The sequence below is a fragment of the Anguilla anguilla genome, chromosome 3, assembly GCF_013347855.1.
Source record: "Anguilla anguilla isolate fAngAng1 chromosome 3, fAngAng1.pri, whole genome shotgun sequence".
NCBI classification, from domain to species: domain Eukaryota; kingdom Metazoa; phylum Chordata; class Actinopteri; order Anguilliformes; family Anguillidae; genus Anguilla; species Anguilla anguilla.
In genome coordinates, this window is record NC_049203.1 from 33,087,532 (window position 1) to 33,114,998 (window position 27,467).

The window sequence follows — 27,467 nt, forward strand, 5'->3', positions numbered from 1 at the left end:
GGAAGAAGAAATTGGTATACAAATGCAGGATGTATGCCTTGAAAACATACACAAATTTGCTATAAATGAAAAGCACAATTTATTAGTTTGTAAAGGTGAATCTACTCTTATATATCTCAAATTCCTGGATGCAAAAGTTTTACATTAGTGTCACCGCTCTGCAATAGGCGTAAAAAGTAGAGGGCACATTATGTAACAGATTTTGGATATTTTGCCATGTCACCTGAGACCCCTGGGGTAAACAGAAGAGTGGGATAAAGGGACAAATCCACCTGCATTTTTATTATTCATGAGAGGGAGAGGACATTTTTGAGGCCAATAAAGAAAAACTTCACTGTACACCCTCACGGGATCCTGGATAAAATTATAAACTTAAACAATGACGTAGAATAAACCAAAGCACAATAAAAGCTTGACGTGAAGATTCTTTGTCTCAGTTGCCTACTGTGGAAAGAAGAATGCTTTTAAACCTTGAGTTTATTAGGTATTTAGATCGATTAGCTAGGTAAATAGGTACATTTCTCTGATTAACTTTCCCAAACTGAGCCCCACCATGGATATATACTGGAATACACATATTTCAGTATGCTGAGTCAAATGTCTCTTGAAGTTTTTAATAAGAATGGGAGCCTAGTCTACTAGTAGCCAATAGGTGTCCCAACAGGTGTAAAACATAAAATTCAAGTTATTAGTTAAATGAGTTAATACTGTGTGAAATGTGAAAACTAGATGCTCTACCCACATTTGAAATGTGGATAAGAGAACTAGGCTGCATAAGGAAAAGTTGCATTTTACAATGAGGAAACAAAACCTGTTTTGTTATAATGTGGCAACCAGTCCTGGAACATTTAAAGACAATTGAGTGGGGAGTGGAGTGAGAGCTCCGAGGATTCATGCTGGACTAGCTGGCATCTATGTAAATGGAGATTTTAGGGGAGGTGTTTTATGTGTTCCCCCATTTTGGAATAGCTAGTTGGAATGGGAAATTGTATACTGCTGTGCTCATGTTCCAAAAAAATACTTCTGCAAAGAATGCACTCATGTTTCTTTGCTCAAGTATCCTTCGGGAGCCTCCTAGCTCCTACAAGGTGCCTATAATGGCTTGAAATGTCTTTGAACATGATGGACCTCGATTGATTTCCAGGTCAGGCAAAGACTGTGGAGACAAGGATAGATAAAATAAGCGGTCAGAGTGATTTCCCGTTTCCTTGATTCCTCCGTCTTCGCGTCTTTTGGAAGACACGTCCTCTGATAGTTTACGTTATAATCAGTCAGTGATACATTCATTTAGTTGGCTGCCATAAATAGTTTTGCTGTCAGAAGTGGTTTAGCACCACTGGAATGAACACAGGCAAGACCTCTACTTCTCCAGAAATTAAATGCTTAAAGGTCCAGGGAACCGTAATCTGTGAATTATTTGCTGATGTGTTGTTTACTTTATTACATTCATAAATGCAGAAAATAAATATTTTTAATGATTCTTTCTCAAGCTTGTGCTGAAATTGTCTTGCTTTCCGCTTTGGTTAAACACCAAGTTTTCAGTGGGTGAGGTACAATGTATGTCACTAAAACGCTACAACCTGTGAAATCCTTTCTACTTGTAATATGTCAATGATGCTCTTGCCACTTTTGTGTGGGCAAACTAAAATGGCAAAGCATTGTGCCTTCCCTGGATGCTGAAAAACCAATGCGCTTTTTTCTTTTTCAAAAAAAGAAGAGACCTACAAGAAATGGGTTTCACTTCTGGAGGCCCACGGGCAGTGCAATATTGCAATAACCCCAACAGTTAATATTTGTAGTGCCCATTTTCATGAGGAAGACTGCACCAACTATCTACAAAAACAATGTGGCTTTGCTAAAAAGGTAGTGCTTGTTCATGGTGCTCTGCCTTCCCTCCCTTCCAATTATTGCTACCGGTGGTCACAGAACAGACGTGTGATGGACCAGTAAGTAGGCCTACCATTAGCTAGTGATAATTAAATGGCTTTCAGGCTTAGGTATGTGATATTAGATAAGGGCTCACATATGTGGAATCATACATTGAATGATCTGCAGGTTTAACTAGCTTATGTTGCTTTCTTTTATGTTGTCTACTCCACTAAACAATGTGCTCGAACGTAGCAACAAAGAATGGTTGTCTTACAGATGAGTATTAATGAGCGGACGATATACGCTCACCCTGTTCTTATCTGCTGCACAGGTCATGATAATTTAATAGTGTTTACCTCAATTTAACGGTTATAACTGGGTCAAAAACTTGAAAGAAATATTAAGAAGACAACCAACTGTAAAATCTTGATTTTTCTTGTTATTTATTTATTATGAAAAATCAGTTTCCCTCATGTTGATCTTAGAACTAATGTACCGTTCTGCACTGACAGTGCTCCAAGGCTAAGTGTTGATTTCATCTCTCTGCAGTGTTTAACCAGGGAGAAGAAGGGACATCATGGTACATCATCCTGAAGGGCTCTGTCAATGTCGTCATATATGGCAAGGTATAACTGCACTCTTCATTGGCTGCACTGGTACCACTCTGCAAAATCCTACCCAAGACTACACAGCCACCCAAATGCCAAATTCCCCAAGATACTGGGGATGTTAACAGTTAATCTATGAACTGTTCAATTGATTTTATTGATTTCTTCATTGGGGCGGCACGGTGATGCAGTGGGTAGCACTGTCGCCTCACAGCAAGAAGGTTGTGGGTTCGAATCTCAGCTTGGGGCCTTTCTGTGTGAAGTTTGCATGTTCTCCCCGTGTCCGCGTGGGTTTCCTCCGGGTACTCCGGTTTCCTCCCACAGTCCAAAGACATGCAGGTAGGCCGATTGGAGACGCTAAATTTCCCATAGGTATGAGTGTGTGAGTGAATGATGTGTGTGCCCTACGATAGATTGGCGGCCTGTCCAGGGTGTATTCCTGCCTCTCGCCCAATGCACGCTGGGATAGGCTCCAGCACCCCCCACGACTTTGCTCAGGATAAGCGGGTAAAGATAATGATGGAATTCTCCGTTGTTAGACACAAATCTCCTCGACTAGTGGAAAGTTGACGAGTCATGTTTCCCTCGACTGGCAGCATTAGCAAAACGTTACTTGCCTAGTCCTGGCACATCAGTTCTATCTGAGTAGGTTTTCTCAGCTGCCGGTCTCGCCTTCAGCAGACTGTGCACCAGACTAACTCCACAGCACATAGACATGCTGTGTTCCTTAACAAAATGCTTTGGTATTAAGTTAGGTAATGGCATACATGCTGTTTGTTAATGTTATGGCTATATGTTACAGCCTTCCGGAATATGGCCTATTGGCGGTTGTTTTGATGTGGGTTTCACGGAGCTCAATTCGATTTTACGCCTTTACTTACTTTTTTGTTTACTGCACATGAAGAGGTCTTGACAAAGTGGGGAACCTGCTACTATATTGTTAAATGAATAATCTGTTGCTTGATTTACACTATTGAATACTTCGATTAGATTTTTTATGCTTTATTTTTTTAAGTTATGCATTAATAGACAGCATTAATAAGCAATACCTTTTGACACCACTGCAGTGGCAGTTCAGTCAGCCTATAATAAAAATGTCAGCAGTCCCTCCTCTTTTGTGCAGATTTCTCAGATTTTTCCGTGAATCTATATTTGTGTAATTTTCTTTCTTGCCATTATGGCCTTAATACACAATGCAAATCCTGTGATTAATTATTGTTTTAGCATGTCTTAATAAAAACTCATTAATAGTTTTTTTAGTCATTCCTTTTATAGGTCATAGTAGATTTGAAGCTTTTCAGCTAATCATTATTAATTGATTAATGGGCGCTGACAATCAAGAAAAGGAATTGCACAAAGTTTGCATCCCTACTACACACCCACTCAAATACCAGTCGTATTCAAGGCTACTCACCTACCCAAATACAAATCCTACCTAACTACTGTTAAGACTGTCAGCCTAGCCACCAAATGAACTTTTGTTATTAAGTTTATTTTTATTCTTAACTATGAATTTTATCTGTGAGTCCAGACTGTATTCCCCATGAATCACTGAATGTTCGACACAATATACAAATATAGTTAATAGCCTTTCTAACCACAGATTTTATATAGCACTTCATAAAGCACAATCTAAAATTTTATAAAAGCTAAGCCAAGATTTTAATGGTAGCAGTGTGATATTAAGTGGACAATGATACTACAGAGAGCCAATTGAATGCAGTAGAATGATTGTAGTGGTTAAACAAAAAGCTAATGTTTTAATACGGTTTTCGCTTAACCACATCTGTTCAAGGTTTGGATTTGTTCTGAGATAGCAAGGCTGCACTTATGACTTGTACTTACTTTTGTAGTACCAATCATGAAAATGGCTTGCAAAAGTAACCAGAGTGGGATTTTATTTCTAGTAATACAGCTTACATAACAGGTGAACAAACAATTCTTAGAGAAATAGAAAGTCATAAAACTTAATTTTAAGAATCCTTCATCAAAAGGCATTTCAGGCACCTTCTGACCTTGTAACTCACATTGTAGCCTATCACAGATAACAAGTGTGAAATGGCTTTCGCAATTCAGTTTGTAGTGTATTGGTGTGCTGGTTATGTGACCAGACAGGCAGTGTAGCTCTTCCCTCTTTCCAAGGGTGTTGTGTGCACGTTGCATGAGGGGGATGACTTTGGGAAACTGGCTCTGGTGAACGATGCCCCGCGGGCTGCCTCCATCGTTCTGCGAGAGGACAACTGTCACTTCCTGCGGGTGGACAAGGAGGACTTCAACAGGATCCTGAGGGTGAGTCCACCAGGGTTACAACCTCCATGGTACCATCCTGGTAATTGCTACCAGAAAATAATCCCTGGCCCCCCCTCCAAACACCATGCTTGGGAACGTCTGACCTTATTTGTGGTAAAAATTGGATGCAACAGCTTTACCTTAGAGAGCCATTATGGAATCTGGTATGAAAGACAAACAAGGCTCCTATTAAATATAAGCTAAATAGAAGCTCTGTTTCATAATCATTAAAATTTAGCTTTTGTCATTAAAGTATTTCTGGGAGGTGACTTTGTACTTTCAGATGATGAGCAAGAGGACAAGAAAAATGCAACATGTACATTAATTGTTGCAATGACATTTTATGTGCTCATGTATTTATGGATTGACGAAAGCCAAATTTGACAGGAATATAAAATTGAAATTGACTGTGGAACCTGCAGATATAAGGCATTTGTGATTTAAAAAAGCAGCTATATAATGGAAAACTTGGAAGAAGCTTATTTTGCCCAAAAAACCACATATTCCTTCTTTTTCAGTCATTTTAATTGTTTATCTTGTTGATATTTTCCCCCTACTGGTAGATGAAGATCATTCCACTTTTGTTGCTGCCTTGGTAATACAGATGTAGACCATGATACATTAATATAAGCCAGACATTCCATCCTTCACAAGCAAACACATGTACAGTAAAGAAGTTGAGCACAAAGTCATCTGTTTGATAATACCACCTTGTCTTTGCATACATTCTAGAAAACACACAACTATTGTGCAGTAAGCAGTTCTTTCTTCCTTATGCACTCATTCTTTGTTTCTCTGGCACAGCCACCTTGAGGTTGCTATTCTTGTGATCCAGAGTGAAGATGTGTAGGACAGATTCAGTTTCTTATCCTTGGTAAATCTCAGATAAGCACTTTACTGAGAATCAGCTGACCAAAATGTGCACACCAGCTTTATGGCTGATGTTCCTTCATGCTTTGCTGCAGGGGACTGTCATCTGTTGTATTTATTTCTGAAACTGCTGTAATTTATTTTACACAAATAAAAATAAACTGGAAGAGAGCTTTTCCCGGGTGTAAGTAATGTTCATGAAGATCAGTAGGAAGGAAAATGTCAGTGTTTTCTCTGATTATGGAGCAGGACCTTACACATCTTTTGCCTGGCTGTGCATTGCTGTGAATGAATGTGAACAATGCTTCTGCAGGATGTGGAGGCGAACACAGTCCGTTTGAAGGAGCATGAGCAGGATGTGCTGGTCCTGGAGAAGAGCACTGCCAACACCCGCAACTCGAGCCATGGGGCCACACCTTCCCACTTTAAGTACTGCAGCCTGTCACTTATACTAACTCAGCAACCACTAAGTGTTTCTAGAACACTGGAGAACAGTCTAGTTAGATCTTCTTTTGGTTGTGGGATAAGGTTATAATAAGAACACTCCCCGAACAGTCTTAAAACATTTATTTAGATTTAAATGTATTGTGGTAAGCATAGCCTTTGCTATAATTAATTCCTAGCATGGTACTTTAGCAAGCTAAGATTTTATAGCAAGCTGAAATTATAGTTTAAATAATTTGGTAGTGGAAAAAAAAACAGTATATGCAACAAATACCGTTTTGTATACAATATAAAAAAACATCATGAACAAGTGTCTGCTTTATTTTATGTGGCTGAATGCTGTTGCTAGTTGATTGGCTTTTCTGATCATGATGTTACACTAAAGTAGAAAGAAATCACTGATTACCAAAGTTGTAATGATGCATTTCTGGGATTCCAGGTACACTGTGATGTCAGGAACACCAGAGAAGATCCTAGAACACTTTCTGGAGACTATGCGACTGGATTCCCACTTCACAGAGTCAGGTACTGGAATGCCTCATTCCACTATCACCTGTCAGGTTCATGCTTTACCACAGGTGTTACTCTCAACTAACGTTTCAGCTGTTGAGACACAATATGTATTAGTTTAGTTTTTTCTCAAGTGGTTGTGCATTTTTATTGTTTTGCAGTGCAGAGATTACTTAAAACACAACTCAATGCAATCAAAGGCAATCATTCCTATTCCCTTATGCCATTTTATTCAGTGTAATACTTGTGAGCATTTTCATGTGTTTCTGCTTAGAGTCTCAATAATAGCAAAAGATAGGCTCTATATTTAGATCAGGGGCAGTATTTCTTAAATCAGTCAACCCAATAAAAAGTATTTGTTCTCTGGCATTTTAAAAATGTAATTGACACAAACAGAATGTATAAGAATGAGGAAAAAACAGAAAACCATGCCAGCTGGGGAGAAGACTTCTCAGGCCTTAGGAAAAGCTGGGAGAATTGTGGGGAAGTAATACACATAGCAGAACAGGAACACATGAAGCCTTTTAATGCATACACCCGTACAACAAGCAAACAAAAGATGGAAACACCAATGCAAAGTCACATAATAGGATGCAGCATGGTTTTAGGTAGAAGTTTGTGGAGAATATATTTGTAGTAGCTTGCTAGATTTGCCTTGCACTTTGCACTTTGAAATGATGCATGAATATCACAGACCTTGGGCCTCATTTATAAACTGGTCTTATAATCAAATGGTATCTTAAAGACCCTGTGCAGCCTCCCTTTTCTTACATTTAAATTGTTCCTTTAGTTACTAAATTACAATATATATGTATTTTTTCTACTTATTAGACTTTGAAAAGGTGAAAAACTTGCTTTGATGTTAAACCTGAATTTATTAATATAGCAGACTGAAGACTGGCTGGGCGTGTCAGTTCTGTCCTAATTATTTATGCATTCACTTTTGATTGACAGTCACTCCCACTGACCTGAATCAGCGCTCACTCCACGTAACGTCAGTTGTTAGCTAACGTTAGCTAGTTATTATAGGACCGTAATAATGGATAACGAGTACAGCAATAACAGCATTAGAAATATTGAGCCGTATATGTATGAGGCCACCGCTTACAGCCTACAATATAAGACCCTAATGTCCGCTGTGACTGAAAGATGGTCTTTGTTGCTCAGCTGAGTTTTCAGTTTTGACCTTCTCTCTGCAGCAAGGTTCTCTGTTTTCAGTGTCAATGTTCAGCGACACATTGGGCTGTACTTACTATCAGCCACTGACAGAAAGTGAGGAAAACTTTTGTTTTCCACGATAGACAGGGCAAGTTGCAATCGATTGCCAAGTCAGAGAGTATCGCATTGGTGATACCTTTCTGCTGTGGATGATTATGGATGATCTGTACTGCACTCCACAGCTCTCTATGAACTGTGAGATTGGAGGCTGTTGTGGTTCACTTGTGATGTTTTTGTTCATCTGGTATTCTTCAAATCTGTAAGAGATAATTATATCAAGCAGTTGTCAGAAAATGCCTGACAGCTCTGTATGATATTGTGATACTACTCTACTCTGTATCACTTATTAATTTCATGATCAACTTGTTGGAAAAACACTCTAATTTCTATAAATGTAATAATATGCAGAATCAGGGTAAGTAAGTCTTCCAACTAGATCATTTGGGCAAGAGCTGCTTGAGTACAGCATTTCAGTAGCCCACTGAAAAAAATAAGGATCACCGTATCCATTTTAAAGGTAGGATAACAACCAACATTGCCTTTCCACATGGACCAATAATTTAGCAAACCTCTGCCTGCCCTGTACAGTCTATGGCACAGGAGTCTTGTGTTTGAACTTTATGTGTTCCCTTTTTTCACTTGCAACTCTCTCCTCACACTCACACACATACACACATGTTCGTATTGCTATACTTGTGAGGACTTCCCATTGACTTACATTCATTCCGTAACCTCTAACTCTAACCCAAACCCTAACCCTCACCCCAACCACTACATGCCTAGCCTTAACCCTAACCTTAACCTAATTGTAACCCTAACCCTAAGTCCTAACCCTAAAACAGCCTCTTTAACTTGTGGGGACCAGCAAAAGGTCCCCACCTTGCATAATTTTCCTCATCTTTCTATCCTTGTGGGGACATTTGGTTCTCACAAAGATAGTAATACATACCCACACATACACACACATACACACTCCCTCTCGCTCCTACTTTCCCTCTCCCTCTCTCTCACCTAACCACACACAAAGCCATAGAGGTAAAGAGAAGTGGCGGAAGAGAGAGACTGTCACCGTTGCAGTAACGTGTATCAATGGTTTTAGGAACAGCAGTGACATTAGGCTACTGCTGGTCATCCAGCAATTGCAGATAGCTAACGTTATTTACTGATTTTATAAGACAACATTAAGCTGCCAATTCTTGGGTGTAATCATCATGTTGCTAAACTGTGTCGAGAGCAACTTACTGTTCTTTGTGCAGCCTCAAATGCCGAACAAAGTTGGAAGTTGTGTTGTCCCCATCCGTAATTTTCGGTCCGCATATTTTGCATATTGAAATTTGTTTTTTGTTGACCACGGCGTAGTCTATGGGCTCAAATTAATGCCAAAAGTATTTTGTATTTGTAAGCAATGACTTGTGCTTGCAACTTATGGTTCGTGTTTGTACTCTGCAAGTTGAACCTTTCACTTACACATTCGCTCTGTGGTAGCAGACGCTGAACCTGACGAAAACGTTGTCAACGATATTTCGTAATTTCTTGGAAAATACTATTATTATTGAGGACTTCTGGGCATAGCTAAGCCATATGTTTGCTGATAGACCTAGCTGACATCGTTTTTTGGAGCAAACAAAAAAACCAAAAAAAAAAACGAGCGAATAGAACATTATTATCGATTTACTGTCTCTGTCTCCATCTACTGAACACAGGTAAAATATCATCATTGCTATGTATTACTGCTCAAAATATTTCGGTTATATAGCCTACGTTATTTTTGAATATATTTTTAAATTGAGTGTCTTTAAATAGGTTAGTGGTATTATATAATGTGGATATTTCACACTGTAATGTAAGCGTTAGTTTACGAAATATTTTTTACGAAATGTAGGCCTATACTTAACCTTGTCTGAAAATGACCATTTGAAAAGTTAATGCAGGATTTATTTTTTACAAGACATAAGGGCACAAATTCAGAGGAAGTAGAGGGAGGAGAGAGAGAGAGAATGGGGAGAGAGATGCAGCAGTGAAGTCAATTCAAATATTTTTTTTCAATTCAATTTGCTTTATTGGCATGAAATACATACAGTAAATATTGCCAAAGCATTACATTAAAAAAAAAAAAAACACAAATACAGAAATTCCAAATAGAGGGAGAAGAGAGAGAAAAAAGCAATAAACTATTTCTACTAGGATTTCATTAGCTAATTATATGTACAAGTTGAACAGGTAACACATATCTTTTATCTGGGTAGTTTCTCACTGTCCCTCAGGTTGTGACAGGCTGAAACATATTCTGCTGCGAGAGGGGCTGTTGACCCTTCTCCCAGAACTATTTTTATCTTTTCTGTGTTTGTCAGGGAAGGAAACGATTTTATAATTTTTGAAAATTTGTTGAAATACGTTTTCCTTATTTCAGAATATTTTTCACAGTCTAGGAGGAAGTGCATCTCTGTCTCCACCTCTCCTGTCTTACAGTGACCACATAAATGTTCCTCTTTTGGCAGCCATGACTTTTTATGTCTACCTTTTTCTATTGTTAAGGTGTGGTCACTGAGCCTGTACTTGGTCAGGATCTGTCTCTGCTTCATATCTCTGACAGAGAAGAGATATTCTGCCTGTATGTATTCTCTGTTTAGGGCCCGATAGCAATTCCGTTTATTTTGGAGTTTGGTACAGGTCTTCCAATGTTCCAAATATATGTTTTTGATTTGTTTTATAGTTTGGTTAACTCTAATTGTGAAGCAGTGCTGATCTGAAGCTGGTTTGTGTTAGTACTGGTTAGTTTAGATAGGTTCAGAACCAGCTGACTGAGGGTATACTTTCCTGGGCTTACCTCTTGGGTTTTTAGAGCCTTATATTGTAATGAATTTTCCGGGCTAGTTTTTAGATGCTCGATAAAATTTAGTGCCCTTTTCTGGATTTGAATAAGAATTGGATATCTGCCTAATTCAGCCCTGCATGCATTATTTGGAGTATTTCTGTGTACCTGTAGGATATTTTTACAAAATTCTGCATTAACTTTTCAAATGGTCATTTTCAGACAAGGTTAAGTATACATTTCGTAAAAATGATTACATTACTAACTAACGCTTACATTACATTGTGAAATATCACACTGAATATCACATGTGCCTGACCCGCAAGCGTAGATATGAATTAACTCAGCGACAAATACTATCTTTGAAAAAAAGCGCTATATTCTGTAACTGAATTTAGAACAAACCTTCCATGCTCAAAAATATAAAAATGCTAGTCAATCTGTTTATAATACCATCATAGCGCGGAGTGTTTAAAACCATAAAACCACCCCCTTAATAAAATAATTTTTTAAAAGCTGTATGCTACACGTTAACTTTAAATATAGGCCAACCAGTCTGATTTTGACAACTTTGTGGTTTAACTGGATCACGTTTTAGTTTATAAAACTCAGAAGTAACTTAAACATCAACTGAGCACTAGTGTCTTACCAGCCTACTAGTTAAGTATTTTAGTATAAATTCTGCAGCCTACTTGAGAATACTTGGTGTACTAAATGTTGCAAAGAAGTGTAATCTTAAGTATATTTTCCTTATGTATAGGCCTATAGGCCTACTTGTTCAAAAGTGAACGAAGTAGACTTTCTTATTTTAAGAAATAATTATATTAGTGTGCTTTTACAACTTCATGAGGTCCATCTTGTCAAAGTTCCTTTATTCAAGTAGTAGGATGATAGGACAGCACCTTATTCCCAAATTCCCCTCCTCAGTCGGTGAGAATTCTTTTAAGAGCTCCAATCCTATCGAAAAATTTCACAATGCATTACGCTACATCCTCAGCTTGGTTAGACTTTAGTGGATATGCCTCAACCCACTTTGTTTTGTGGTAAACTGAGTTGCCGTCAGTTTCCCAGAGACATGTCTCAGCTACAAAGAGACATGAATACACAAAGCTTTGAACTGAGATGTGTTGTTTCTGGCACTGAGGGGAGTTCAGGAATACGGTCTTATTTCCATGAATTTTCAATGATTTCTCAATAACAACATGACAACTGCCTGTGCAGGCAGTTTCATGAACCCAAGAACATGGCTGAGGCTCACTCACTTTTCTTACATACTAATTATGGTTATGCCCCTGAATTATGCTTGAACAATTAACAACTTTTAGTACATGAAGTATACTCATGTAGGCTCCAGAAAATTATGCTAAATTACAGAACTAGTAGGCTATTAAGCCACGTTCTGATTGGATGTTTCAGTTACTTTTGAGTTTTATTACGTTCAGTCCCAAAGTTTTCAAAGTCAGGCTAGTGGGTATATATTTAAAGTTTGCATGTAGCCTACACTTTTTCTTTTCCATTTTTTTTTTTTTGGGTGCAGCGCTATATGGATTAAAACACTCCTCGCTATGATGGTAGGCTACCATAAACAGATTGAGCATGATTGACAAATGTTTTTTTTTTGGTTTTTTTGATGCATAGTAGGTTTGATCTAAATGCATTATTTTTTTATTAAGGGGGTGGTTTTATGGTTTTAAACACTCCACGCTATGATGGCATTGTAAACAGATTGACAAGCTTTTTTAGATTTTTGTGCATGATATGTTTGAATAGTTACAGAATATAGCGATTTTTTCAAAGATAGTATTTGTCGCCGAGTTAATACATGTCTATGCTTGCGGGTCAGGAACTTTTCACGGTGAGAAGAAATTTTAGGATAGCACTTCCGATATTTCTTGTGTGCTGTGACGGAAACAACGATAGATTTACCCAGGAGCCACATCTGTTCGAAATGTAAACAAGTAAGGCATTCTTCACGGTCGGGAAAAATTTTACGACAGCGTTTCATGCACATTGAGCCAGGTAGCATGCGTAAAACACCTAAAGTAAAAAGACAAACAGACCTTATCTTGATCTTGATTGATAGTTGGCACGGCATCTGGTTTTAGAAATGGTATCTTGGCAAACACCCATCCTCTTCTGTTCATAATTGTAGAATGAATCAGGGGTAAAATGTGTACTGCACAATTTTGTCACCTTTGGTATTTCTGTTTACCGTTTTGTTTTTTTATATAATCGATCCAGACCTTTCGGAGACTTGGATCTTTTGGCAAGGCGTGAAAAGATGCATTCCTATCTCTGCAATCTTTAATCACACAATAAGGTATTGTTGAACGGGATAGCAGCAGACCCGCGCAATATTGTAGGGCATACTGCCAGTTTCCATTGCCTGCCACTGCAATAGAAGATGAGGAGAAGGAAATACTAATCAGAAGTTTCTCCTAAGACTTTCTTTTGTAGGAGGTGCGGAGTTGGGATGTCAATTTTTTCAAAAATTGAGTTTGACTAATCTCATAAATAAGATAACTTGTTTGAATTTGTTCAAATTTTCTTCAATAAAACATTGCCAAAGTTTTTCTTATGGGCCAGTTTTAATTATTTCCTGGTAATTCTGTAGTTAAATAGCTTAAACTCCCTGTGCTGTAAGTAAGAAATAATAACAGCAGTATATTGGTTTTATTAAAAATATTCTTTACCACCAAACATTTGTGTTCGATCATAGAAACAAAATAAAGCCAACAACAGCCCAAAGGTATGCCAGTACAGTGGTGAAAAATGCTGCTCACCGAATAACTAAACAAGAGGAATTCTGATGTAATTATACCATACCGTTCTCCTATAAATATCTGCAACTAAATATGGAATTAATATACAACCTTATCATTGGTTTTACATGTAAAGATGTCTCTTTCAGGGGCATTCATACCACTCAACTTAACTGGGTGTCTTTCTATTAGGCTATTCTCTGATGTGGGCAATTCTCATACTGTAGTGTAAGTGTTCATAGGTGGCTCAGTCTATGTTATGTTTGATGTTTGGTTTTTACCGTGAAGCTAGAACATTGCCAACATTTTTCTGACAATGGAATATTATTTTATTGTATTCTTATTGTACATAATGTGGTGTATTAGTATCTCCAGGGGCTATACTTTTCACTTAGGGCATGGAAAATACTCAATAATGGAAAATAATTGAAATTTGTTGTGTGCTGATATGGGCTAGATGAATGTAAAAATGTCCCTTGGAGTGATCATAAATAGTAACGTTTGTAAAATGTCATCCCATCTCCATTCAACAAAAGATTACATACTGTAGAGTACAGAAAAGAACATACAAGAGTGAATGATTGCATATTAAAATATCTGTACCACTGTGTTTCTATGTTATATCAATGTTTTATCTTAAGCCTTCATTAAGGGCACGTTGATATGATTTATAATGGACAAAAGGCAGAATGGCCTCTCTGATCTGAACCTGAGCGATGCTATGTTATTGGACTTCTGTGCTGGTCATGGTTTGTTCATAACAAACACTATGTTCAAACAAGGATTTTCATAAGTATACATGGTACCAGAACACCTTGGACCAAAGGTTGATGTTTGTTTCATCAGACCTGCGTCCATTTGTTTTGGATACTCGGGTGAAGAAAGTAGCGGAGCTGGTCACTATTTATGGCGCTTTTCCACTACCTTGCCTTGCTGTGCCGGAATCCGTGCTCCTGCTTTGTTTTGCTTTCTTCACCGCCAACTGACCCATGCCGGGCTGCAAGTACTCTTAGCTACTGCTCTGGGGTAGGTACCAAAGGTACTATCCATGCTGTAATTCAATACTGCAGACCGTTGAATGGTCAGTGGAAATCGTCACAAATACGTCATCCCATGTTCATGTTTGTTCACCGGCAGCAACCGCCATTTTAAATACCTGAACAGCAAGAGAGAGTAACGTTAACTAGCGAATTCTACAGTCAATACCTGGGACTAAATATTGAATAAATATACAACCTTACCATTGGTTTTACACGTAGAGACCGAGTGGTCATATATTGTCTTAGACAATCCGTTTGTGAAATATACAAGCATTTGTGGTGCCTGGGTACCTTCCAAAATAGTTGTGCATAATACCATACGTGTTGTTTACGGTGTTGTCGCCCTTTTTAGTACAGACTGGTTGATTAACAATTCATTTATTCAGTAGGTGATAGTATAAGCTTTCTAACAATGTATAACGTATCTAATTTTGCTTTTGGAATACCGTTTTATAGGTCAGAGTACCCAAAAAGTTTCTTATCATCGCATTCACTTACGCATTCACTCTGTGATAGCAGTAAAAGACACTGCACCTAACGAAACGTTGTCAATGATTTTTCGTAATTTCTTGGAAAATACTATTATTATTGAGGACTTCTGGGCATAGCTAATCCATATGTTTGCTAATAGACCTATCTGACATCGTTTTCTGGAGCAAAACAGAAGTGGATAGAACTGTCATTGATTTACTGTCTATGTCTCTATCTACTGAACACAGATAAAATGTCATAATTGCTATGTAAGTATTACTGCTCAAATATTTTGGCTATATACGTTATTTTTGAAATTGAGTGTCTTTAAATAGGTTAGTGGTATTAAATAATGTGGATATTTCACACTGTAATGTTAGCGTTAGTTAGTAGTGTACTAGTTTTTGTGATGCATGCAACAGTGATGACGAGAGTGTTGGAACATTGCCAAAACATGGTGGACGGTGAAAATTGTTCTCATATCGCATCATATCATATACCCATCCCCATACAAGAAAACATACGAGAGTGCAGAGTATAGAAATACATACAAAAGTTAATTATTACACATTTAGGATGCTTTACTCCTCCCATGACTCCTCCTACCTTCACGAGTCTGTTGTGTAATGGAGAAGCGCAACAGGCAACACGGCACGGGTAGGATACGAATGCTTGCCGTTCTGTACCGTGCCGTGCTGCTCAATGGAGAAGTGCCATTAGTAGTGAGTTGACCAGCTCCTCCCCCTTTCAGCAAAAGGGCAATGAACACACCCCCCTTGTCGGGTTCCTCCTGCCAATTTTATTCTCGCCATTTCTTTGAACCCCGGCCAGTTGTGTCCCAGAATGAGCAGGAGGGGGTGCGGGGACTAACCTCAGCTACCACACTATGCTTTTCTCCCCAGACTGAAAAGTCTGAGCAGTCGGATAGTAATGTATATCCCAGTGCACTCAACTAATGTACACCTCCGTGAGTCTATCGATTGGTGGAACCAGACGTTGGTGCACAAGGATATGAGAACAACCCGAGTCCAACAAAGCAATGTTTACGATGTTCACGTCCATTAGGGGGCAATCCTTTCAGATATTACATTACATTACAGGCATTTAGCAGACGCTCTTATCCAGAGCGACTTACACAACTTTTACATGGCATTTTTTTTACATTGTATCCATTTATACAGCTGGATATATACTGAAGCAATTTCGGTTAAGTACCTTGCTCAAGGGTACAACGGCAGTGTCCTAACCCGGGAATCGAACCTGCGACCTTTCGGTTACAAGCCCAGTTCCTTACCCACTGTGCTACACTCCGTCCCATATGCCCCTTACGCCCGCAGCACCAGCAGCCCTGCCCCAGCGTTTCTGGCGCACTCGTCTGAGCCATGACCGGGGAAGGAAAATAACTACAATTTGGGGCTGGGGAACGGGTGGACGGAGGTGGGGATTTAGGGAAACTTGGGGAGGAGAGGGTAACAGGGGAGGAGGAGAAAGAAGGGTAACGGAATGGAAGTTTATTCTGTGATTATCTCCCCTGTGATTTTCTCCCCATGTCCTCTCCAACGGACAGATGGTTCTCTGCCAGTTCTATTACCGCACTCAAGGAGGCAGGTTGGTGACACCGGAGCCAGTCCGAAGTCCGTTTCGGGAGTCCCCTGACGAACTGCTCCAGTGCCACCTGCTCCACCATTTCCTCAGGAGTGTGGCACTCTGGTTGCAGCCAGCGTCGGCAGGACTCAAGGAGCTGCTGGGCATAAGCGAAGGGCCGACCAATCGAGGAAAATGCCAGCTCTCACATCTTCCTCCGGTGGCCCTCAGGCTTCAGTTCCAACCTTTCCCAGATGGTAGCCTAGAGGGTAGATTAATCGGCCAGGGCACTGGCTGGGAGTTTGCTGGCCACTAATTGCGCCGCCCCCAAGAGCAAGGGTAGGAGGCGCAGCGCCCACTCCTCCACTGGCTAGTTGCGTGCAGTGGCCCTCCTTTCGAACAACTCCATAAGCACCTCTGGGTCATCCTCTGGGCCCATCTTCTGTAACTTCACGTTGGCCAGGAGGGTAGGGGCGGAACTGGTTGCTCTTTCCCTCAGCAGCTCCGTCAGGATGGCTCGATCCGCAGCCTGCGATGCAGACATAGCTTGTATAGCCTGCTGCTGTTGTTCCTGCAGACTGCATAGAGCCTGGTGTTGATTCTCCTGCAGCTGCTTCACCATTTGAATCAGCGTAGAGGTTTCCATTGTCGGAGGCTCTTCTGTCTGGGCTTCGGCACCAAATGTCACACACTGCGACACACCCCTTTTCTGAACAGAAGAGTTGGACACAGGGAGATATGAGAATTCGGGATTTTCAGGTCTTTATTTAGCGTTTTAGAGAGAGAGAGAATCCAGTCTCTACAAAACAAACAAAACAGCTTGGCTGTAAAAATAATAAAGAAACACAATAAACTAAAATAACAAAGACATAATAACTACACAACACTTTCCAGCCTTTTCCCGTGCTGGTACGTTCCTCTCTCTCTCTCTCTCTCTCTCTCTCTCTCAGTTTGCTTCTCTCTCGGTCACAGACCCCTACTGGGAAGAAAGCACACTTTAAATACCTGGATTAATTACTGATGCACTCCAGGTGCGTGTGCCTACTTAACCAGTAGGTGTGGTCCTCAGACTGCCCCGAACCTATCCCACAAACCAAGCCCTGCCACACCCTGTTTAAAACCTCTATTGTGGAAGAGACTACTAGGGGCTGTGGTCAAAAGCTATTATGTGCACGTCCTGGCAACAAACTAAGGGTCACAAATACAAGCAGCCAAAACGGGGTTTCTACTCAGGGGTTTCTACATAGGGTGGGGTTTCTACGTAATTGATAATCAGTTTTAGGAATGAAGAGTGCAAGAATCGTGATCAGTCCTAGGGTGTGTTTTATTTAAGACATGGTAAGATGTCATATAAATAGTGTGCTACCGGAGAAAGATATTATTTCATCATGACTGCACTCAAATTATTGGACATTGCATTTGGAAAAGAATGAGTTTTCAAGACCCTGAACACCGTTTACAGCCGCTGAACAGGTGCGTGTAAGAGCGGAGTTTTCGCTCACCTTTGAATTCCCTAGCATTACAAGCGCTTTTGACTGCCCACATGTTGCCATGCAGGCACTGTTTCTAAATTTAAGTTAATTTGAGATTGACATCACAGGTGCATAAGATGCAGACACGCCACTTTAAACCAAAGTAAGGAACTTTTTTCTGTCTAATTTTTTAATCAACCATAATTACAGCTTGGGAAATTATTTTAAGATTACATTTAGTTTAAATCCAAGAACATTTTTATAAATGAGGCCCCTGTATTATGCGCTTCCACCCACTGCTGCACTGATGCCTTCTCCATGGAGTTAGACTGACCTTAGACAACGTTGCTTGTCAAAGAAGCAAGCAATTAGTAAGCTGAGTTGTTGTGGTCACTGAGGCTGGTCGCTGGTCGACTCCTACAGTCACCCCTCTTTCAAAGTCACTGGCAGCCAAACAAGCCACTGTTACAGACAAGCAAATGTGTCCCAACATTTTTACATGGCAATGTGTATGCAGGAATGTAATTTCCTTACTTAATGGTTGAGCCACACCCAGTGTTGGGGAAGCTACTTTGAAAGCATAGCTTTGCAAGCTACCAATTACTTCACACTGGAAGAAGTTGAACTACAGCAAAGCTACCCTAGGGAGAAATCTAGTTGGGTTAACTAAAGCAACTTAGAAAAATTAATTCAAACTACTTTGTAAAAAAATGTTCAAATTTGTCAGATGAACTAACGCTACAAACTTAATTTAATTAGACTAACGTTAACGTTCACTGAATTAAATCGCTTGCCTGTATGTAACATTACAATGTGGTTAACTTATCTAAACTTAGCTAAATTAGTCAGCAAAGTCACTGTTAATACACTCATCCATATATGTGTTCTTAGATTTGTGTTTGACAGTAGAGAGTGTATTTACTCTCGGCTTGCATAGCTCACAAGGTAGGTTTTGATGGTGGCGCTAGTCAGTGTCATGTATTTGCTTAAGTATGGCCATGGTGATTCTTCCTCAGGCTGAGATTCGGGAGGTTTATCCATGATGAGGCTATCGCTATGCACATGCACTACACCAGTGGTGTCAAACTCGTGCCATGGAGGGCCGTGCGTATGCAGGTTTTCATTCCAACCAATTAATGCTGCCTTAATTGAGTCCAATTACTCATTCAGCCATATGCGTTTAACTGCATTGAAGCACAGAATATAAGAAAATTTTTATTTAGACAATGCGGGTCACCATAGACGTCGGGTCACCATTGTGCACAAACCTGCATCCCTAATTCAGCAAATAATTTAACTAATTATATAATCAAGATCTGAGGCTGGAATGAAAACCTGCATACACACGGCCCTCCATGGTATGAGTTTGACACCACTGCACTACACAAAGGTCAAGTGTGTGGTGGTGGCTGCCTGACGAATGCACTGCCTGGGCATGCCTTCACAGCGGTCTGGATGAAAGAAAAAGGGGGCGGGGCTGATCAAAGGGGGTTCTATTACAGTAGAGAAGCAATGGTAAAATAAAAATAAAAAATCATTCCTTTCTTTTTATGGCCCAAAATTGTTTGTAGTTTCAGTAGTTAACTACACAAACAATGGCAAAAAAGTAATTTAACTACTTGAATCACTATGCAAATATGAATGTAGTTGAACTACCAGCAAGCTACTGCAAAATGTAGTTAAACTACTAGTTTAATTACATGTAGTTCACTACTCCCCAACACTGGCCACACCAGTGTGTATGCCTCCACTGTCACTCTAACGTGTGTAAGAGTTATGTCTTTTAATGTCTCTGCTCTGGCAAAAACTACGGAAACATGCTCTGTCTGTTAGTCTTCCCGCAATGAAGGTATGACGTGCCTCTTTTTTTCCCACAGACCCTGCTCTGGATGACTTCGTTCTAATGCGCTGTGTCTTCATCCCCAATAGTCAGTTGTGCCCAATGCTTATGGCCCAATATCCTTAACACTCTCTTGCTTGCCACTGATTATTTATTAACTTAATTTTCCCAAATTGTTGTTTGTTGTTATAAAAGAGGAATGGTTTGTGGTATGGCTAAAATGTATAAACAGGGGTATTTTTTCCTTCCTGCCTCTCTAAAATAGAAATAAATGGGTGGCGCTAGCATGTGACCACTAAATTGTGACAGGCCATCAGTAGAGCTCTTAGGTAGCCCATCAGAACCACAGGCAGCTATCTTTAGATCGCTACTTGCGTTCAAATTCAGAATTATTATCCTAATGTATTGTTCATCATACTCATCTCCATTAGATTCAGTCTTCATTGTCTCCCCATTAAAGGTCACTCCACCCCTAGTGATAGGTCAGTCCATACAACTCACTGCTTTCTGTCAGGCACCTTTAATAGACTGCAGAACATTTTCTGATTCTGTCAGCTTTTGTTAAAACACTTTTGCTGAATAGCCTTGTATTGACTCTTAAACCAGCTTCTGTGGTATTTGCTTGCAACTGACCTGTTAATAACTGACCTATTGCCTATTACTTACTATTTCTATTCAAATAGTTGGTGTTTTATGTAATAGAAAAAAAGACAGAACAGATTGTTTATCTGTCCAAAGCAGCTACCATAGCTTCACTGAAACGGAGTATGAGCATGATCAGCAATCAAACCTAACATTAGTTGCCTGCAGTTCTGGAATGGGCTTGGGTGACAGGATGCAGCATTACTGGGATGGCAGTTGTATGCTAGATGGATGGATAGTTGCAGGGCAATATTTAAATTACTGTGCTATTGTGCATATCTTGAATTGATGTACAGTGATTTCATTCTCCTCTATGACTGAAAGGATTCCTAATTTATGTGGCCTACTTATATGATTTGCAGGTGGGATAGCTGTCCATTATTCTGGGTTACAGCTTAAAAAAATTGACAAAGTAGTTTGAACTTGCCCATCATCATTCTCATGGAACCAGGCAAATGGTACCCTCCCAAATGACACAGAGCTCACAACAGCCACAGCCTTCTCAGAAATGGCATTAATGAAAGTGGTATCGGGTAGTAGGTAAAAGCTGTATTTTAACAAATTTGGAATGTCATTTAGCCCATTTCCTGGTTATACTGGTGACACAACCTGGGTGGGACACAATAACACAGGAAAGTTCAGCTGAACTCTGGCCACTAGAATACGGGGAGACGAGATGGTGTGAGAAATTTGCTCTAATCATAGAATAATGTGCAGAAGTGTATTCATCTGTACTCTGGCCACTGGAAATGGGGGAAATGGGAGCAAGGCCTTTCATTGTGCTTTCTTCCTTAAACACGGCGCACCTACCATGCTCAAGCATCCCAAGGCTCAGAGCAGGAGAAACTGGACTACGCCCTGAACAACAAGCGGCGGGTGATACGCCTGGTGCTGCAGTGGGCCTCCATCTATGGAGATCATCTCCAGGAGGAGGATGCCTCACTGGCTTTTCTGGAGGTCAGTCTAGCCCTTCACAGCCCTTTGTCTCAGTATATTCGCACACATCATCCTCTCATACACTTTTTTAATTTGAGTCAAAATTAATGTAACTATAAATAATGTTATGGGTATGCCTATGGAGGCATTTTTGTGGAAAAGGTCACAAATCTGTCAATGGTTTCACAAATCTGTCAATGGTTTCACAAATCTGTAGAATGGATTTACAGATCTGTAGCATAGAGTCATAAATCTGTCAGTTAATGTGAGAATACACACAAGAGCAGTTACAACTACAGCAAAGACACCTTGGTAATTACAACCTCGCAAAGCTGTGGATTCAGTGCTCTTGACTTTTGCACTAAATTTTGTAGTGAACCTTCAGCAAAAAATTTGCTAACTTTTAAAATGGTATTCGTAACTGTAGGATGCTAATACTCTGGTGGGGAGGGTCAATGCCTGTTCTTTAGTTAGTGCGGTTTAAATTAGCCAATTGCAGAGTTTCTGTAGCATTCATCAGTGTGTCCTCAGGCTATGTAGTTTTAGTTTGACTGAGATTTCTCTATAGCCCTGGCATGGAACGCGAATGTTCTCCGTACTAGAGCTAAGCATCTCTTTTATATTGCTTTTATACATAAACAAGTTATTATTTGTTACTAAATAAAACACCTGAACTGGTGGATTGTGTTGTGGACCCATACTCTCAGCTCCGGAATAATGAGTAAAAGCAGGCTAGTGGGCTTAGTGTTACGAACGCGACTCTGAAGGACCCAAGTGCAAAACTCGAACACAGAGAGATCAGGGATTTATTAGAGGATTGTACAGGGATGACAAGGGCTTGGCGAGGGCGAAGCAGGAACTGGGGAAGCGGAGCCGAGGTGCAGGGAAGTAACTGGGTCCGTAACTGGTCCGGACAGGACGGGGGAAGATGAATCGCGGCAGGGAATTGGCGAAGAGACGAGCCGGGCGGGGAGCTGTCACCGGACTGGCAGGACGAGGACGGGACTTGGCTGGACTGGACGATACTGGACTGGACTGGACTGGACCGGACTGGACTGGGCTGGACAGGACTGGACAGGGCTGGACTGGGGGGCCGGCGAAGGGCGAGCTGGATCCGGCAGCTAAAACAGGAGAAGGGATAGACAGGACAAAGACGGGACCCGGAACAACCACGAAGACTAGACTATGAACAGGACAGGTGACAGACATGCAACACGACAGGGACAGGACCGACTAGCAGAGTAGGGGAAGCAGGCGAACGCGCGGATCTGTAGAAACGAGAAAAACGCGAGTTTAGACAGCAAAATAGGGAAAACCGACGTAGCGTATCAGACGAGCTGAAACAGCGATCGGGTGAAGATATGTGGATGAGCCGAGAATAAATGCTGGAGAGACAGCATGCAGAATGCAAAGAGCACAGGTGAGTCAGATCAGCCTTGATGCCAGAGCTGGGGCGAGAGTCCGCCTACGCTGCAACAAAGAACAAAGATCGTACGAAAAAGACAAGATACGTGAGGCTAACAGAAAACATGAGAAACATGAGGGATATGACACTTAGCTGTTGCTGGCTAGGAAATAGAGTAGCCAAACACATATCACCAACACGACAGTGTCAGAAGTGTCAGAAGTACTTTAAAATTCACATACCCCTGCCAACGGTCAACTGTAGAAATCTGAACATTTTTGCGACATTAGTAAAAAAGTTTTCACGGACTGATATTCTTTCACAAAACGGCTAGCTAGCTACACTATACAGTGAGCACCACCATGCTAGAGCAACGAAGGGGTTTTTAACGGCCAAAAAGTGGAAAATCCTTGACTGGCCGAGTCAATCACTGGATCTGAATCCAATTGAACATGCATTTTACATGCTGAAGAGGAGAGTGAAGGCAAAAAGTCCCCGAAACAAGCAGGAACTGAAGGTGGCTGCAGTACAGGCCTTCACCAGGGAACATACCCAGTGTCTGGTGATGTCTATGCGTCGCAGACTTCATGCAGTCATTGCATGCAAAGGATATGCGACCAAATATTAAAAATGATTACTTTATCCTACATTATGTTAAACTGTCCAATATTTTTTGATGCCCGAAAATGGGGGGACTATGTACAAAAGGTTCTATAATTTCTAAACATCCAATATGTATGGAAATACCCTCAAATTAAAGCTGACAGTCCGCACTTCAACCTCATTGTCATTGTGTCCTTTCAAACTCAAAGTGCTAGAGTACAGAACATGGGCGTTATTAGGATTCAAAGACATCAGGGGCTTAGCCCCAAGGGGAGTTTTATTTTGACTTGTGCGCAAATTTTGTTGGGGCCAAATTATTATATTATTACACATGCAAACATTACTGTAGATTACAAAAAATAATAGTGACAGTGCTATACTTATCTGGCTAATATAGGGATATAATGTTGAATGAATGTAATATGTATGTATGTGGTTATATTGCAAATCAGAATGAAGACAGATAGATGTAGTGACATAATTAATGTAACTGGTTATGTTACAGTAGAGAAACTGACTAACAGAGTAAATAGCTACGTGATTCAATATAACTGGCTATTCAAACACACTTAGTTACCAGAATATGTATAAGATATACTGTAACTAAATTAATAAACAAAATACTACCCATAAATAGCTAGCTAACTACCTAGCTGCTTATCCTATGCAGCTGTGAGTGATGATATGTAATGGCTTTTAAAAAAAAAAAAATCTTTCATATTAGCATGTAAACTGACAAGGCACTGGGCAGGCAAGCTAAAAAGAATACATAGCTAACAACGTTAGCTGGCTAAGCTAGCCAGTTACGTTAGCTAGCTTAGCTAACGTTGTTAGCTAACGTTAGCTGTACTAACGTTACTGAGCTGGCATCATGAATAATAATTTTGCTGACGTTACACTTCTAAATCTGATTTTAGCTCACTAATAGCCTAATTTTAGTTAATCACAATTAGCTGCATGTATAGCCAGTATCATCAACCCTGTGCTGCCCATTACAAACCTGAAGCTAGCTTTTCTGCACTCTCCGGCTGCTGACTGGCTCTCAACATCCGCTGTAACGCTGTCAATCTCATCTTTATTCTTCTGAATCTCCCCCTCAACAACCTGCCCTGATATTTTCTTTAAAAAGTCTCAGTCTGTCACTCAGAACTCTGTGACTGTAGCCATTGAATCGTCTGATTGCAACCTACTGCGCCTGCTAAAACGGCTTGCCATAGGGGTGATTTGTTTACGTTAGGGCTCCATTAAACGGAATGATATTTGGTGCTGTATCTCTTTTTTTTGGGTATCAAAAAAAAAAAGCTTCTTTTTTTTGGTGTCAAAAGGTCTGGGGCTGGACGCCCACCCCAGAAGCCCACCCCTAGCGACGCCACTGGTACAGAACCAAAATAACAAAAAATGTCTCACTGTCCAATGAATTATGGTGCTCACTGTATGTCCAAAAGTATTTGGACACCCCTTTTTTATGGTTTGAGCTAGTTCCGGTGAAGGGAAATCTTAATGCTACAGCATACAATATAGATAATTCTGTTCTTCCCAAACAGTTTGGGGAAGTCCCTTTCCTGTTTCAGCATGACAATGCCCCCAGGCACACAGCAACGTCCATATAGAAATGGTTTTGTGAAGAATGGTGTGGAAGAACTTGACTGGCCTGCACAGAGCCCTGACCTCAACCCCATCCAACACCTTAGGGATCAATTGGAAAGACAACTCACTCTGAGGACATCCGAGAGAACTATAACCGAGTGAGTGAGCTGTGAGAGGATTGCACAAATTTCCGCCTGTACAAAGCAGCATGTTTTCAGTGTGGGGAGGAAGACTACTTCCAACATCAGTGCTCAAGGTCTCTGAGCCCTGTCCCACTTAAGCCTTCAAATGTGCTAAGCAACTCTGCTTCCCTCAAAAGTGCTTGCAATGGTGTACACGAGAAAGATAAGTGTCCCAGCGTACTCTTAGGTTGAGATTCCAGCAGGAGACCATGTTTGCAGATCCCAATTCAAGTCAGTGGGGAGGTAGTCAAAACAGTTGTGGACACTGGCGCTGAACTCTGAGAGCACATACAAGCTGTTGCCTTTGCAGAACAGTGGAAACCTGTCAAAGGCTAGCATGCAGAATGCAGTGTCTGGGAAGGAGATGCCAGCTTTCAGTGGGCTGTGGGTGACTTTAGACATTGGAAAGTCAGAAAATTGATTGGGATGTTTATGTGACACCAAGTCATGACTCCCTTCTTCTAGGACTCAACTTTCTGAGAGGCGGTAATGTAACCATTCAAACCAGTGGCAGCATCTCCATTGATGGAGAAGCAGTTCCTGCCCAGATACTGGTGGGGACTGGACCAGACTACTCCTTGACTCAAGTGGCACTTGAGAAAGACATCATCATCCCTCCTGAGTGTGAGTGCCTAACCTGGAGGGAAGTCAACCACCCTTTACCTGGTACCCCTGCTGTACTGGGACCAATACACATTGCCAGTGAAGTTTCCTCTGGCAGCATTGCAATTACATTGAAGCCATGAGTCCCAGTGCAAGTGTGCAGTTTTCCCCTGTCAAAACTACACTCTCCAAAGGTACTTGTCTCAGGATTTGAATTGAGGCTTATGCAGAGCTTACACCACCCCATCCTGAAGCCAGCTCGGGCATAACACCACACAGGCTCAAGGAAGGCTATGAAGTTCCGGAAACCTGTGCACAGACAACCCCCAGTCTTAGCCAACAGGTCTGTATCAGTAGGGTGCAGACCAAAGTGCACTGGTCCTGCCAGAGCACCTCCAGTCCTTATGCACTGGCTCCAGTGAAGACCTCTGTGCAGAGCAGCACTGCTCATTCCTCTTCTACTGCAATTCAGCTCATTCTTTGCTTCCGAAGACCTGGACATTTTTTCTGCCATCACTCATTGCAAGCAAGCCTGTGTGATAGCTTGCTCACAGAACACCACTGTTTTCAAGGTGAGGAGGACAAGCACCTGCAACCCTCCTGCAAACTAGTCTGGTGTTGTTACTTCCTTGTCCCCAGAATAGGCATCACCAGTGGTGCTATTCTGCAACAAAATGGGGGTGTACTGTGGTGCAGTGATTGCAAGAAACTGCTAGACAATCAAGGACGCCTCCCCTCTACCAAAAATTGAGGAGTGCTTGGTTTTTCTCTGTGGCACCATGGTTTAGATTTACAATGTAGGTATTGGCAGATTAAAGTTCATAAAGGAGAAGGCTTTGAAACAATTTGAAACAAAGTATAGTTTCTTAGAGTATACAAGGATGCCCTTTGGACAGTGCAATAACCCCAGCACATTGCTGAGGCCAATGGAGCTGATCCTCCCTGTACTCCAGTGGGAGACACTTTTGATTTACCTTGACGACATTATAATACTGGGCCATGATGTTGACCAGTACTTTGACAGACTGGCTGAAGTTTTGAGTGGTAGTATAGCTATGGGCTTAAGTTGAAACCCTCAAAATAGAAAAAAGAAAAGAGAAGAAATGTGCCCATCTGACCCCAGCACAGCAATGCAACTGCATAACTAAATTGGAGCTCCAAGATATTGTTCGCTTTACTTGTCTGTTTCACCATTATCTGTTGGTTCATTTGAACTGACCACAGTAGCCTTCCCTGGCTGTTCAGGTTTAAGCACCCAAGGGGGCTCTGTGGCTGGAGGAGTAAAGCTAATATGACTTGAACACAGAGCAAGTCTGCCTATGCAGTGTCTCTCAGTGCCCCTGACAACATTGTAAAATGCGAGTGCTAAGAAGCAGGGAAAGATGTAACTAATCTACCAGGTTAAGGCTGCACTCATTGTCAGAAAGTCCATCACATCTGGGTGTAATTTGAAGAGGATGTGGATGATGTAATCCTCCAGGCAATAAGACTCACAACGAGGGGTGAGCACAGATTTGTTTGAGAGGATCGGGACCAGTCAGCCCTTAGGACAAACCTCAGAGATTACTCTTGCAAACTAGATGCAGCCCATGGATCTGGTACAGCTAGCCAGAGAACAAAAGTTGGACCCAGACTTGTCCATTCTGCATCAGTGGAAATAGGCTGTTAGCCTAGCCTACTACCACTAATACGGCATGGGTGGGAAATTCATCTTTTTGTC

General features: G+C 40.9%; 1 protein-coding gene across 7 annotated transcripts in view; it reads left to right on the forward strand.

The window, feature by feature from the left end:
• rapgef4 (Rap guanine nucleotide exchange factor (GEF) 4) overlaps positions 1 to 27,467 on the forward strand; it is a 133,343-nt gene that overhangs the window by 87,841 nt on the left and 18,035 nt on the right. For 6 of the 7 annotated variants that reach the window (XR_004764421.1, XM_035409630.1, XM_035409625.1 and 3 more), the window contains 6 exons: positions 2,419 to 2,495; positions 4,620 to 4,766; positions 5,950 to 6,065; positions 6,520 to 6,605; positions 19,827 to 19,905; positions 21,238 to 21,388. Coding sequence is in view for 6 of the 7 variants with exons in the window: in XM_035409630.1 (XP_035265521.1) it covers positions 2,419 to 2,495; positions 4,620 to 4,766; positions 5,950 to 6,065; positions 6,520 to 6,605; positions 19,827 to 19,905; positions 21,238 to 21,388 (656 nt within the window). In the remaining variant the exon portion in view is untranslated. The remainder of the gene's footprint in view (positions 1 to 2,418; positions 2,496 to 4,619; positions 4,767 to 5,949; positions 6,066 to 6,519; positions 6,606 to 19,826; positions 19,906 to 21,237; positions 21,389 to 27,467) is intronic. The other variant, XM_035409627.1, reaches the window with a different exon arrangement.